General features: G+C 36.3%; 1 protein-coding gene across 4 annotated transcripts in view; it reads left to right on the top strand.

Moving 5' to 3' along the window:
• unc80 (unc80, NALCN channel complex subunit) overlaps positions 1-15,656 on the top strand; it is a 1,852,146-nt gene that overhangs the window by 476,588 nt on the left and 1,359,902 nt on the right. For all 4 annotated transcript variants that reach the window (XM_090404461.1, XM_090404464.1, XM_090404465.1 and 1 more), the window contains one exon: positions 2,430-2,595. In XM_090404461.1, coding sequence (XP_090260587.1) covers positions 2,430-2,595 — 166 coding nt within the window. The remainder of the gene's footprint in view (positions 1-2,429; positions 2,596-15,656) is intronic.

A 15,656-nucleotide genomic window follows, 5' to 3' on the forward strand; every position in this document is an offset into this window, starting at 1 on the left:
AATTCTTAAGCAACCATTTTATGAGATATTTTTTATAAGGATGATGTATTATCCATGAAAAATCCTCTTGCTGTAAAACCAGATTGTTATTACATTATTATTATTAATACGAGTCATCTCCAGGGAGTCCAAAGACTCATCAAGGAAGGGCACCTAATCTACAACTCTGTCTCCACTGCTCAATTCACCAACTACAACAAACTGCAACTATCATAATCATCTACACCAATGGCATCTACTGCCCACCACCACCACCACTAGTATTTTCACAGACAATCACAAACATCCGTGGCTGGAGTGCAGATACGCTAGCCACTCGGCCAAACAGATTTCTGTGATATTAATTGGGGATATCTTAAATTTAATTCTGTCCCTCATGATTCAAGTAAATATTTTGCCAACCAAACACATTACACTTATCCCACTATCATTTTTAGGATCTTTCTTATTACCCTTCTTAATTAGCAATGATATATATGACAAGTTCCATTCATAAGGAATATCTTCACCTGCATTTACTAGGGTGGGCTGAAAAGTTCTCGACCTAACAATGAAAAAAGCGAATTTATAATTTCAAAATTAATTTTATTTTTCAACATAATCTCCCTTAAGACTAATACATTTATTCCAGCAATGCTCCAGCACCATTATCCCGTCCCTGTAGTAGTTCTCAGTAAGATCTGCAAAATACCCCCCTCTACAGCTGCAATCACCGCTTGATTCAAAGAAAAACGCTGACCAGCGAGGAAGAGTTTAGTTTTGAGAAGAGATAGAAGTCAGAGGGAGCCAAATCTGGGAAATAGGTTGGATGTTCCCACAATTCATAGTGTAGATCCCTTAATTTTCCCATTCCCAAAACACCTTTGTGGGCAGATGCATTGTCCTGATGAAAGATGACTTTTTTCTTCTGCAAACTGGGTCTTTTCTCACAAATTTTTTCATCTAGTCTGGTTAAAAGATCAGAATAATATTCCCTGGTTATTGTTTTACCCATTTCAAGATAACTAATAAACAAAATGCCTTTAGCTTCCCAAAACACCGATGCCATGACCTTTGGTGCTGAACAACCAGCTTCTGTCCACTGTTTTGACTGCTGTTTGGATTCTGGTGTGTAATGGTGAATCCAAGTCTCATCGATACTAATAAATCGATTCCCAAAATCAGTTTTATTCTTGTTAAAATGCTTCAAGCTCTGTTCATATTTTCATGCGAGTGCGTTTTTGATCTGCTGTGAGCAAGCGTGGCACCCATCTTGCACAAAGCTTTTTCATTTGCAATTCTTCATGCAAAATATATCCTACACGTTCTTTTGAAATGCCTATAGTCTCCGCAATTTCACAAACTTTGACTCATCAGTCATTCAATACTATATTATGCACTTGATGAATGATTTTTGGTGTTGTTACACTTTTTGGACGTCCTTCACGTAGATCATCTTCAGGGCTGGTCAGCCATGTTTAAACTCTGCAGTCCATTTCTTAATTGTCGAAAAGAAGGAGAAGAGTGCACATAAACATTAAGTTCATTTTATGAATTTCAAATGAATTTCTTTTACAAAGAATTTTATAACTACATGATATTCAATTTTATCTATTTCAAGGGATGCCGACAACACTTTTCAGACAGCTGTATAAAACAAACTACTTGATAGAATGACTTGCAATTTCACATGGTTGCTTATGACAGATGTACAAAACTTAGAAAAAAAAATCTTGCCGATTTTGTTGCCGTATATGGTTGAGACCGAGAACTTTTAGACCACCTTTATCTTTGATGTTTGATGAGGCCTAGTCTTGCATACTGCATGCAAATCTGGTCACATGGATTCCATGTGGATGAAGAAAGGGTGAATTAGATCTTGAAATGCTCTTTGTGAAAATCAGTTGAAAGTCTGTGGGCTTCAAAAAGAGAGAGAGAGAGAGAAGGTAAATACAGGTACATAAATTATTAAAGAGGCTTTATAAGATGGAACAACAAAGACTTTTTTTCAGTACATCTCAGGAAGGGAGAGTCCTGGAAATTGTATGAAGTGTGGTTGATGTGTCCTCATTGTTGACACTTAAGTTATATGCCTTGGGTGGTATTTTAATGTGTGAATTTTTGAATTCTTACCTAAAGATACACTTGACTTGGATCAAAAATTTTATGTGAAATAATATAATGTATTTCATATTATTATTGTTTTTGTAATTTGTCTGTTTATGTTTCAAATTATCAAAACGATTACAGCCATCTCTCTGTGATCTGAGAGATAGAAACAATTGAATTTGTTAAAATGCATATTCGTATTTAGATGAGTTATTATTTGTGTATATTACTTGCTGCATGACCTACTTATCATGCTTATGTTGATGTGTGTTGTTCACTATTATTGTATATGCATATTCATCCATACTATAAATAACGTTAATATAAGACTGAAATTTCAGGCCAATTTGGATGACCGTGAAGATTTCTCCATTGCACATAGTCCAGTAAGCATAAGCTGGATTCAACCTAATATTTCAGATGCTTCCAGGCTCAGTGTTACTGATGATGATTGCTTACCTCTTCAAGTGACACCTAAAAGACATAAATCTAGTCGCTTCCAAATTGGTATGAGTGTAGTATCCTATAAATGGATTTCATTTCTTTTAATGCTGAAATTATTTTGGACATTCATAATCTAATATTAAAAAATTATGACTGGAAATTCTTTGTAATAGCATTTTTAAAGACATTATAATATAGAATATATATTAATTATATATATATATATATATATATATTCATTTTTCTAAATTAACTGACTTAAAACCCGAGAATTATAACACAATGACATTTATTTGAAAAAACGCAACATGTTTCGTCAAGAATGACTTCATCAGGCGATAAGAACATAGAAAGATATTAAAAGACATGAAATTAACATTGACACACTCTAAAGCTATACAATTATAAAGCCATAATATTCGACTGTAAATTACAGTTATTATGAGCTTGAACTACAGTCCGAGTTAAAGTTCTATTGTTGTACACCTGTGCGTGTGTGGAATCACGCGATCTCCAGTATCTAATAGTAGAGTTGAAAGAGTCAGGCAAATTATAGCTAAGATTGTTATTCATGTGAAAAGGGTCCAAGGTGATTTCTTTTGACTCGACAATGCGGCGCTCTACTTCATCATGGCAGATGTGTAGGGTTGAAGTTGATGTCCAGTTTATTTCATGTTGGTGGCTTTCGTTGTTCGTGTTTATTGAAAACAGGACATGGCTTGACAGAGCAGTTGCTCTGGTTCTTTTATAAGCAATGTCGCGCTGGTGCTCTTCGAGACGTAGTAAGATAGATTTCTCTGTCTGCCCATAGTAAGGCTTTCCGCATTCACAAGTGACCTTGTATACACCTGGGAATTGTAGAAGGTTGTGAGGTTGTTTATAGTTGTTGAAGCGTGATCTTATTTTTGGCATAGTCGAGAAGCACGTTTTTATGTTAAACTTCTTTAGAATTCTACTCAGCTTTTTGGATAGTGTGCTGATATATGGCAAGACGATATGACCTTTGAAGTTGTCCTGTGTCTCTACGTTGATGGTGGGATAATTGTTGTTAATATTTTTTAGAGAGTAGTCATTGTTTTTAAAGGTCCATTTAAGATGTTGTAGTTCCTTTTTCAGTTCTTCTTCATCTGACAGTACAGATCTTGCACGATTCGCTAGAGTTGATATAATACCCAACTTTTGTGCTGGATGGTGACGGGATGACGCATGCAAATATCTGTCTGTATGAGTTGGCTTTCTAAATATAGAGACTTTAATTGATTCAGGCGTCTTGGTGAGTTTAACATCTAGGAAACAGATGGAACTATTTTCTTCAATCTCCATAGTTGTTGAAGATCACGCTTCAACAACTATAAACAACCTCACAACCTTCTACAATTCCCAGGTGTATACATGGTCACTTGTGAATGCGGAAAGCCTTACTATGGGCAGACAGAGAAATCTATCTTACTATGTCTCGAAGAGCACCAGCGCGACATTGCTTATAAAAGAACCAGAGCAACTGCTCTGTCAAGCCATGTCCTGTTTTCAATAAACACGAACAACGAAAGCCACCAACATGAAATAAACTGGACATCAACTTCAAACCTACACATCTGCCATGATGAAGTAGAGCGCCGCATTGTCGAGTCAAAAGAAATCACCTTGGACCCTTTTCACATGAATAACAATCTAGCTATAATTTGCCTGAATTTTTCAACTCTACTATTAGATACTGGAGATCGCGTGATTCCACACATGCGCAGGTGTACAACAATGGAACTTTAACTCGGACAGTAGTTCAAGCTCATAATAACTGTAATTTACAGTCGAATATTATGGCTTTATAATTGTATAGCTTTAGAGTGTGTCAATGTTAATTTCGTGTCTTTGAATATCTTTCTATGTTCTTATCGCCTGATGAAGTCATTCTTGATGAAACATGTTGCGTTTTTTCAAATAAATGTCATTGTGTTATAATTCTCGGATTTTAAGTCACCCAACCCCAAGTTAATAGTACTAATCATATATATATATATATAATTTGTGTATGGGGGTGCAATATCCAGGAAAAGGAAAGTCACTAGTGGAGTGCCTCAGGGATCTGTTTTAGGGCCATTACTATTTAACTTGTATATTAATGATATTGGCGAAGATTTGGATGGAGATATTCAGTTGTTTGCAGATGATGCAAAGTTGGGACGAACCATAAAGAGTAGTGAAGATGTTGTGGCCTTGCAAGAAGACTTGAATAAATTGAGTGATTGGGCAAGCAAATGGGGATGTGAGTTCAATGTTGCAAAATGTAAGGTTTTAAAATTCAGAAAACAAAGATGGGATGCAGAATTTATGCTTGGTGAGAATATATTGTTGGAAGTAGAGGAAATAAGAGATCTGGGAGTGATAGTGGATAAGGATCTAAAATTTAGGGGACACATCGCCAAAATTGTGAAGACAACACAAAGACTTCTGGGAATGATGAGGAGGACACTGACGTGTAGAAGTAGGGAGATTCTTGTTCCATTGTATAAGGCTTTGATTAGGCCACACATGGACTATTGTGCCCAGATTTGGTCACCTGGTTTTCAGAAGGATGAAGAGATGTTGGAAAGGGTCCAAAGGCGACTGACTAAGGTAGTTTCTGACCTCTGGAATGTTGAGTATGAGGAAAGATTAAAAAGATGTAATTTTCAGAGTCTAGTGGAGAGAAGGAAGAGGGGAGATATGATAGAGACCTACAAGTTGGTAAGGGGTTGTTATAGGATCAATGGTGGAGAAGTTCTACAGAGAATAGTGGGAGTTCAGGGGAGAACCAGAGGTCATCCCTGGAAACTGTATAAAGAGGGTGTGAGTAGGGGAGTGAGAGGCAGGTTTTTTTCATGCAGAGTTGTGAATGATTGGAATGCCTTGTCTGAGAGTGTGGTGTCTGCAAGGAGTTTGAATGTGTTTAAGATCCAGTATGATGAGATGTGTGTGAGATAAAAGGACCTCCTAGATGAGGCTTTGACTCCATGAGGTCTTGTTTAATAATAATAATAATAATAATAATTGATATATATTCTATATTATAGAATATATATTAATTAGATACTTTAATAATAATTTTAATTTTTCAACCAAATCAAATCACCATCAGAATACAATGTGTGGAATGTTATGCTCATACATTGTACCCTGATGGTGATTGTACCACATTGTTAAATGAACAGTTTGTCTGTGAAGTATCTTCATGACTAGGCTACTTGTATATAGAGCTAATAACATCACATTGATTGTTACCCATAAATGCAAAGCACGCTTCCTTTCAGAAGTGTATATTGCTTGTGTATCGTGGGATACTAAGGAAACACCCTTAAAATGTGACAGTTAAATTAGCTCTTTTAGCGCTGGTCTTTCTTGTGTATTTATTTGTTGTAATACAAATCATTAATAATCATTCAAATTTATTTTGGAAGTTTATTTTTCACTTGGTTAGACTATAATAAATTTAGTTTAATCCTTTATCCAAGTGTAAGCAAACTTTGCTTATATGTTTTCAGGCACAAACTTTGTTTGCTTACACTTGGATAAAGGGTTAAACTAAATTTATTATAGTCTAACCAAGTGAAAAATAAACTTCCAACATCTTTCTCTAAATCCAGAGTAATTCAATAAAAAGGTGGTACACCTGTTGGCAACTCCTATAGGTAAATATGACCTCTGCTATTGCTTCTGCCTTAGTATCTCCACGTTTGGGTCTTCCTCCCACTGACGAGACCTCAGTAAAGGTTGAAACTGGTCTGGGTAGTGGCCCTTCTCTTAATGCATTGCAGTATACATGTCTGCAAGGAGATGTGCTTAGCATTATGGGAGATACTGAGACAAGAAGTGATGAGAGCTTGGTCCACCTTTGTTCAGAGTTGCCTGGTGTTGCACTACCTTACCCCAGTCCTGAAGATATTTTCAGGTGCAAACTTTGCTTGCTTACACTTGGATAAAGGATTGAACTAAATTTATTACATTCAAATTTATGTAATTAAAATCATGAACCTACCTTGAGACTGCATTTGATACATGTCCGAAAGAATTTTTACCAATAATAAAATGATGTATTTTGTAAATTGGTAGAACTATGAGATTTATACCCACAGATGCAAAATTTCACCAGATTTTACAGCCTGATAGAACAAGTAATGCCACTTGCTACATTATACCTATGCAGCTGAGTATCAAAATGATATCATTCACAGTGTGGTAGAAAGAACAATGCTTGTTTTTCAATTGTCAGTTTTCGAGTGCTGAGCAGAAGAATTCAGACAGTAATACTTATTTCCTGAGTGACATAGTATTGTTATTATTTTAGATAGAGAAAAGTTGAGAAAAAGAGCAATGGTGATTTCCAATAGTTTCGATTGATTGTTGATGTGTTATCACTGTTATTGGAACACAGTGTTTGATTGATGTTTTGGATTATGCGTTGTTTTAAGTTCTTTGTTTCTTTGTTCAGTGCTATGAACCAAAATGGTATTGATAATGAGATCATTACGTAGGTCAATACACAAGATAATTATGTGAGTGTCCTGGATTTTTCAAGAATGGTATGATACTGTGAATGTATTATACAGTTGACCCTTGGACAACATGGATGTGAACTGTGCAGATCCACTTATATGTGGATTTTTTTTAATTAAATATATTGGAAAATTTTTTGGAGATTTGCAACAATTTGAAAAACTTGCAAACGAACCACATAGCCTAGAAATATCGAAAAAATAAAGAAAGAGTTAAGTATGTCATGAATTCATAAAATGTATGTAGATACTAGTCTATTTTATCATTTACTACCATAAGATATACATAGATTTATTATAAAAAGTTAAGATTTATCAAAACTTATGCCCACACTTATGGACCGTACATGATGCCATTCGCAGTCAAGAGAAATGTAAACAAACATAATGAAGCAATATTAAATCATTACTGCATAAAATTAACTTTTATTACTTAATTAGTTAAATTTATTTAATTCATTAGAATAAAATATAAATTTTATAATGATTCATTCATTGGTATATTAGGCTAGGCAAAGCAATCATATCAATTGTCCTAGGCCAGGGTTTCTCAAACTTCTTGCTAAAGTGGAGCCCTAAAACAAGCAAAATTTTTTTGTGGAGCCCTTGCAACATAAATGAATAAAAGGAAGAAATCAATGCCATTTTACAATTTAGTCCTTTGTAAATTTTAAAAAATTAAGTTCATTTTAATGACTACAGTGCAGTAGTTTTGAACTGCAGAGTTTTTCAAAGTCAGGTATGATGGATGTAACTTATAGCATCATATCATATCATTGATTCATTAATTAAAAAAAAAAAAAAAAGTGAATGTTTATAAACAAGATTTGTGGAGCCTTAGGGCTCTGCAGAGTCCATTTTGGGAAACTCTGCCCTAGGCTACCATAAAGCAATGATATTGCTGCTTGTTCATTATTAGTGCATGAATCATTATGCCAGTAAATAAATATGAATTGCTTTTTCTTATTATCTTTTCATTTTAGATGTCTAGTGTTAGTAATAACTAAAACATCTACAGTCTTTTGCATCATATAAGACAATATTCATGTAGGTACTGACAGATAGACAATTCATCTTGTAAACAGATGACATAAACTTACAGTATTGATACAGTATAGCACTGTAAATGTATTTTCTCGTCCTTGTGATTTTCTTATAAGATTTTCTTTTCTCTAGCTTACTTTATTGTAAGATTATAGTATATAATGCATATCTTCTTCTTCAAAGTTTTGGTTCTGTCCACTGCTGGACGAAGGTTTCCCCCATGGTTTTCCAGATCACTCGGTTTTCTGCCTCTCCCATCCATCTCACTCCTGCAATTTGTTCCAGTTCATCCCTCCACCTTCTTCTCGGTCTTCCTCTTTGTCTTGCTCCATCCATTGGTCTCCACTCTGTTGTTATAATGCATATAACACACAAAATACGTGTTAATCAACTGTTTATATTATTGGTGAGGCTTCCGGCCAACAGTAGGCTATTAAGAGTAAAGTTTTTGGGGAGTCAAAAAAGTTATATACAGATTTTCGAATAATGTGTGTGGGGGGGGTCAGTGCCCCTAACCCTCACATTGTTCAAGGGTCAACTGTATATACATAGAGATATATGCTCAGAGGTTGAATGAGAGAAGTAAGTGAGTGAGTGAAAAAAGTATTAGTATGCAGGAACTTTGAACATGCTGATGGACTATAATGCTTCTTTGAATCAGAATGAATCAGAGAACAAGTACTAGTAAGTGAACTGATGGCAAGAAAGACAGTGTGATAAGCAGTAAGGTAATGTGCGGAGTTGTTGCCAAAAAAGAGAGTGCAATGGACATTACGTGTATGAGACTGACAGCAAAAAAAGAAAAAAGAATGGTGAGAATGAAGGTAAGAAAGTGAGTGCAATGATGTTTAGGGTGAAATGAAGAAAATTGTAGTTATGCCTGGAAGAGTGAAAAACAATGGAATGAAAGATGGCCATATGAAAGAGATAATGAATGATTTGTGGATAGCATAGTATGGAGATGTGAGGAATGAGAGGATGGATGCACAACATTCATTTTTCTAGTAAAATGAGCAGAGCAATTGAGGCATTGATATGAGGAGTAAGTGAACAAAAAGAGTTAGTAGTGGTTGTAGGAATGAAAGAATGATTTGGTTGGAGAATGCACAAATTAGTATCAGGAGGTTGTTGAGCAGTATAAAATAGTTTTGGGTAGTGACCAATCTTTTAATGCATAACAGTATACATATCCACAAGGAGATGTGTTTTGCATTTTGGGAGATACTGGGATAGAAGTGTTGGTAGCTTGCTCTACCTTTGCTACGAGTTGCCTGGTGTTGTACTACTTACCCAGGTAAGATAGTACAACACTATATTCAGTCCTGAAGATATTTTCAGGTGCAAACTTTGTTTGCGCTCACTGGGATAAAGGATTAAACTAAATTTATTATAGTTTAGGAGGAAAGGTAGTCAGTCTGTTACCTAGATAAGACGGTGAATAATGATCATGTATATTATCTTAGCAGAGGTGTGTAAGGATAAAGCACTGATTTGTGAGTGTGTGAGTTGGGGGGGGGTTGAGGCATGGGGAAAATGGAATATTAGAATGATGAACTGCATTTATTGGGGGGAGGTGCAATTAAAGGAGTGCTTTAGAATGGGAGGATGAGTAGCATAAGTGAGGAGGATAAGAGAAGAGGTGTGCAAGACACATAACGTGACAAGGGTGAATGATAGAAGAAAAAAAAACAATGATCGCCTCGGATTTGGGGATAGTATTTGAATATAAAGATAATTATTGGATTGGATAATGAGAGGAGAATGGCCCGGGGGGGGGGTGTGAAAGAGTCATAGCTAAGAAGTGTTACTGCTTGGATTTGTTATAAACCTAGAAACGATTTGTATACAAATGAAGTATCAGAAATAAAGAAAATAAAATTGTTGCAGTTGCAAAATAAGATTTGTTCACTCAAAAATTGTCACAATAAGTGTGGCATAGTTTAATGAGGATGACATCCTAACAGGAATAGAGATGGAAGAGTATAATGTTTTTTGTGAAGATAGAAAAAGTAAAAGGGAGGTGGAGTGTAGTTTTTGAGGCAGTATTTTTCAGCAGGATAGGAAATGAAAGTGATGACCTATGTCCTCTAAGAGTGGAAACTTTGGAAGGCAGTTACACTAATGATTTTGAAAGCATATGGTGTAAGGTAGAGGTGGGCAAGACAGGATATTTAGTGGAGTGTTGCTACAGACCCAGGAGCACATAGAGTGGGAACCAGGAGATGTTTAGACAGCTGAGTTTGGCAAGTGCAAGAAGAATGATTGTTATGGGAGATTTTAACTACAGTAGCATAAACTGGAGAGAGGAAGATGCATGTAGCAAAAAGGAAATGGAATTTCTAGAATTCTTGAGGGACAAATGTCTTAGGCAACATGTAATAGAGGGAACAAGAGGTTCAAGAGTTTTGGATTTGGTTATAGCATCAGAAGAGTTTATAATCACTGAGATAACATCTCTCCCACCAGTTGGAGAGAGTGACCATATGGTTTTGACTTGGAAAATGAATAGACATGCAGGAGTATCAAAGAGACGGGAACGTATGTGGAATTATAAAGCAGGTGATTATAATAGTCTAAGACGTCAACTTGGGGAAGTTTCATGGAGGGAGGAATTGGAAGGCCGGGATATCATTAGTGCGTGGGAAATTATGAAATAATTTTTGTTAGCAGTAATGGTAAGTTGTATACCACGAGTGAACAAAAGGACACAATTTGGAGTAAAGTGGATGGCAAACAATATTAAACAGGAATTGCATGCGAAAAAGAGGCTGTGGAAGAGATATAAGGAGACAGGAGAAGAGAAGATGCATGAAGAGTATAAGACACAGGCCAGAAGAGTGACTAGTATGGTAAGGAAGACGAAACTGGAATATGAGAGGAGATTAGCCCTAAGATCCAAAGAAAATCCTAGGGAATTTTTTTGATATGTGGCCAGTAGGAGGAGGAATGGTGGAAGAATGATATTGTGGGATAAAAATGGGAATAGAGTGACTGATGCAGCGGACATAGTAGAATTGTTCAATGAACACTTTATTGGAGTATTTCATCCTGGAGGAGTCAGTTTTAATGCTAGAGGGATAGGGTAGGTTCAAGGTTTAGAGGTACAGGAGGAGAGTGTGTTTCACATACTGAGTACTCTGGATGTCAGTAAAGCTTTGAACTGGATGGTATTTCGCCACTAGTGTTGAGAGAATGTGCTAGGGAACTGACAGTGCCTTTGACTTTGCTTTTCAGTGAAAGTCTGGCTGCTGGAAAGGTGCCCATGGAATGGAAGGAAGGTAAGATAGTGTCATTGAATAAGGGGGGGGTAGCAGACTGGAAGTGTCTAATTATAGACCAGTTTGTGTGTCATCAGTAGTTAGTAAGATCTTGGAGAAAGTATTGAAGGACCGTATACAGCATTGGGCAGATGAGTGTAATGTTATCTGTGAGAGTGAACATGGATTTGTGAAGGGGCGCTCTTGTTTTAGCAATATGCTAGCCTTTTATGATAAAGTTACGAGAGTATTAGATGAGGGAAAGGCATATACTGCCATTTTCTTAGACTTAACGAAGGCATTTGACAGGGTGCCACATGATAAGCTAATATTTAAGTTGCAGCACATGGATCTTGATGTCAGATTGGTCAACTGGATTCAGGATTGGCTGTCCGATAGGTATCAGGAGTTGTGTATGATGGGGCAGTTTCAAGGAAGCAAAGGGTTAAAAGTGGGGTCCCATAGGGCTCAGTTCTGGGAACTATATTGTTTAATCTGGTGGTGAAGGTAAGGTAAGCACAGAGGATTGCTGCAATAATGAGAAGGACACTGCATGCCTACCTTCTGAATTTTGGAGTATATTTAGATATTGCTTTTGCTAGGGAGTTCTTGAATAGCAACCAAGGAGCACTGATCTCCTTTCGACCTAATCATCACTCCATGATACAGATGAAAATTTCTCCTGAGCTTTTTATAATCACCAGCCTTGTAGTTCTAGAGATAAAACAGTTATTATTCCTTTGTATAAGACCCTGATCAGACCACACTTCGACTGTTGTTCTCAGATTTGGTCCCCAGGATTTGAAGAGGATAAATTAACTGTGGAAAGGGTACATAGGCAGATAACAAAGATGGTTTCAGGACTGTACGATGATAGTTATGAGGATCAACTGAGGAAATGTGGACTGCAGAGTTTGGTGGATAGAAGAGGGAGAGGTGATATGATTGAGACTTTTAAACTGTTGAGAGGTGGTTACAGGATTGACACTGGGGAGTTCTTTTGCTTGGTTGAACAGTGGGGAGGAGTGATGACAAGATGCCATCCCTGGAAGTTTAGAAAGGAAACTGTGAGCAAGAGGGTGAGGAGTTGTTTCTTTGCATGGAGGGTGGTTGAACTATGGAATGCATTGCCTGATGGAAGGTGAGAGCGAGAACGGTCAATGAGTTCAAGGAGTGTTATGATAGACTTTGTGTTTCTTAGGAAGGACCTCCCACGATGAGTCTTTTCACTCCGTGGAGGCCTGAATAATAATAATAATAATGTAGAGGGCATTAAATGTACTCACAAAAAATTTTGTATAACGTAACCAAGAAAATAATGCTGATTTTAATTATTAATTTAATTATTTGAATTATTTAAATTTAAATATTTAATTTAATTATTTTAATTATGATGATAAAAATTGGAAACGGTTGGCAGCTGAGTTTTCTATTTCTATGATTTTATTGATATTGGGATGATCTGAGGTGATAACCTTGGTGATGGCCAACTGCATGAAGACTTCTGTGAAGAAAGAATATATCTAGAACTACAAGGCTGGTGATTATAAAAAGCTCAGGAGAAATTTGCATCTGTATCATGGAGTGATGAGTTAGGTAGAAAGGAGATCAGTGCTCCTTGGTTGCTATTCAAGACCTCCCTAGCAAAAGCAATATCTAAATATATTCCAAAATTCAAAAGGTAGGCATGCAGTCTGAAGAAAGAAAACATTATGGAGGTAGCATATGATGATTGGTATATTTGCCTTGCATGAGGAGTGCAAAACACAGGCAAGGAAGGGGATTTTCTTGGTAAGGATTGCAACAGTGTAGTAAAAGTATCAGTTAGCTAATGAAGCAAAAAAAAGCATCTCAAGGTTTTTTTTCAATATGTAATGAATATAAGAAAGAATTACTGGATGGATAATAATGGTTGTTAAAAATGACAGAAGGATAATTTGTTTAGGATGTAGTTCAGAGATTAAATCAGCAATTCATAAAGGTATTTCATCCTCATGAATGTGACATCATGCACATCTTGAGTGGAAAAGAGGAGCAGTTACTAATGGTGAATGAGCAGGTGTGATATACTAAATTGAGTAAACTTGATGTTAATTAGGCTGTAAGACTTAATAATATATCACCACATATTTTCAGGAAATTTTCCAGGGATTTGACACCTGTCTTTTTATGTTCTTGTTATTAATGAGTCTTTAATTGTGTAAAGTTTATTTTCCAGCCTGGTTGACCGAGTGGTTAGCGTATCCGCTCTCCAGCCAAAAGGCTGCAGGTTCGAATCCTGGCATGGGCATGGATGTTTGTGATTGTCTGTGAAAATAATAATGGTGATGGTGGACAGTAGATGGTTTTAGTGTAGATGAGGCAGTTTGTGGATGAGGTTGAGTGGTGGAGACAGAGAGTTGTAGAGTAGGTGCCCTCTCTCGATGAGTCTGATGACTCCCTGGAGGTGTCAAATGATAATAATAATAATAATAATAAAAGTTTGAAAGGAGTGGAAGGAGGGCAAGACTGTTCACCTTATAAAGCAGATGACAAACAAACTTATTATAGAGCAGTCTGTGTGATTGGAGATATGTTGCATTGGATAGTTTGTGAGAATCAAAATCCATAATTTGGTGGATAATACCAAATCATGTTTTATTAACCTGTTTACTTATTACAATAAAGTGACAAGTGCGTTGAACAAGACAGATGCATACATCAGGGTGTATCAGGTGTTGATTCGGATAGATGTTAATAAGGCTGTGGGAATGGATGACATATCACCAAATATTCTTAAGGAATGTGCACAACAGCTAGCTATGCCCTTGACTTGTTTATTTATTTTTTACACTCCTTTCCACTCACATTATTTTACACTTCTTTCCACTCCTTACTAACCCTACCCCATTGCATGGGGTAGGGTTAGTAAGGAGTGGAAAGAAGGCAAAATAATGCCAGTCCACAAGCATGGTTCTAGGACAGAAGTTTCCAATTGTAGACCAGTCTGTAATACTGCATTTGTAGTCAAAGTGTTGGAGAGATTGGTTAGGAATAGAATACAAGATTGGGTTGATGGACATAGCATTTTTCATGATGGTTAGCATGCATTTCTTAAGGATAGGTCTTATTATCTATCTAACACACTATCTTACCTTATCATAAAATGCAATTTACTTGCATTTTATGATAAGGTAAGATAGTGTGTGTATTAGATAAGAGAATCATATACAGTGATATTCTTGCTTTGCAAAAATTGGTATAAGTTGGTATGAATGCTGTGCATGATGGGAATAAATAGTATATCAGTTAGATGGATCAGAGATTGACTCTCTGAACGATACCAGCAAGTTGTGTATGATGGATCAGAGCCTCAAAAAAAAAAAAGGAGGATAACCAGATTTGTGCTCCAAGGTGGGTCCTTGTTATTTCACTTGTTTGTAAAAGATATATCATGTGGACTGACTGGAGATCTTCAGTCAGGTAATCACTTTGTGGTCACTCTCACCTACTGGAGGGAGTTGATACCTCATTTATAATATCATCTGATGAGATAATCAAATCCAAGACCCTCAGTCCTCGGGAGCCCTCTGTAACATACTGCCTGAAGCAACTGCCTCTAAAAACTCAAGAAACTCATTTTCTTTAGTTCTAGATGCTATTTCATCATTGAAATCTATATTGATATAATTAAAATCATCCATAATGATCATAATTTTTTCCATTTGCTTGGCTAATTTGATTGCATATTTCCTGGTCACTACCCTCCACATTACCAGGTAATAAGATGCAGTCATTCTATTCACATGACTCTATCTTGCATCATACTGCTTCAAAACACTTACTAATATTTCCACTTTTCATCTATACCTTGTATGGATATTATGCTTTTCTATTATCAATAGCACTCTATCTCCCTTTTTACCCTTTATATCTTTGCAAAATACATCATACCATTCCATCTCTATTTCTGTTAGTTTTTTTTTTAATTTTGATCCAAACATGTCTCATTTATGCCAACAATTTTTGTGTGAACAAACTCAGTCAATGCAACCATTTCCTTTCCTTTGTTTATGATACTTTTAGCATTCATATTATTATTATTATTATTATTCAGGCCTCCATGGACTCAAAAGACTCATTGTGGAAGGTCCTTCCTAAGAATATAAAGTCTGTCAAGACTCATCGAGGAGAGGTTCCTCCCTAAGAAACACAAAGTCTATCATATCACTCTTTAAACTCATTGACCGTTCCCGCTCCCACCACTCCATCAGGCAATGCATTCCACAGTTCAACCACCCTCCATGCAAAGAAA

The sequence above is a fragment of the Typopeltis vanoorti genome, chromosome 14 (genome assembly GCF_054136105.1).
Source record: "Typopeltis vanoorti isolate ZY-2024b chromosome 14, IOZ_Tvanoo_1.0, whole genome shotgun sequence".
Lineage (NCBI taxonomy): Eukaryota > Metazoa > Arthropoda > Arachnida > Uropygi > Thelyphonidae > Typopeltis > Typopeltis vanoorti.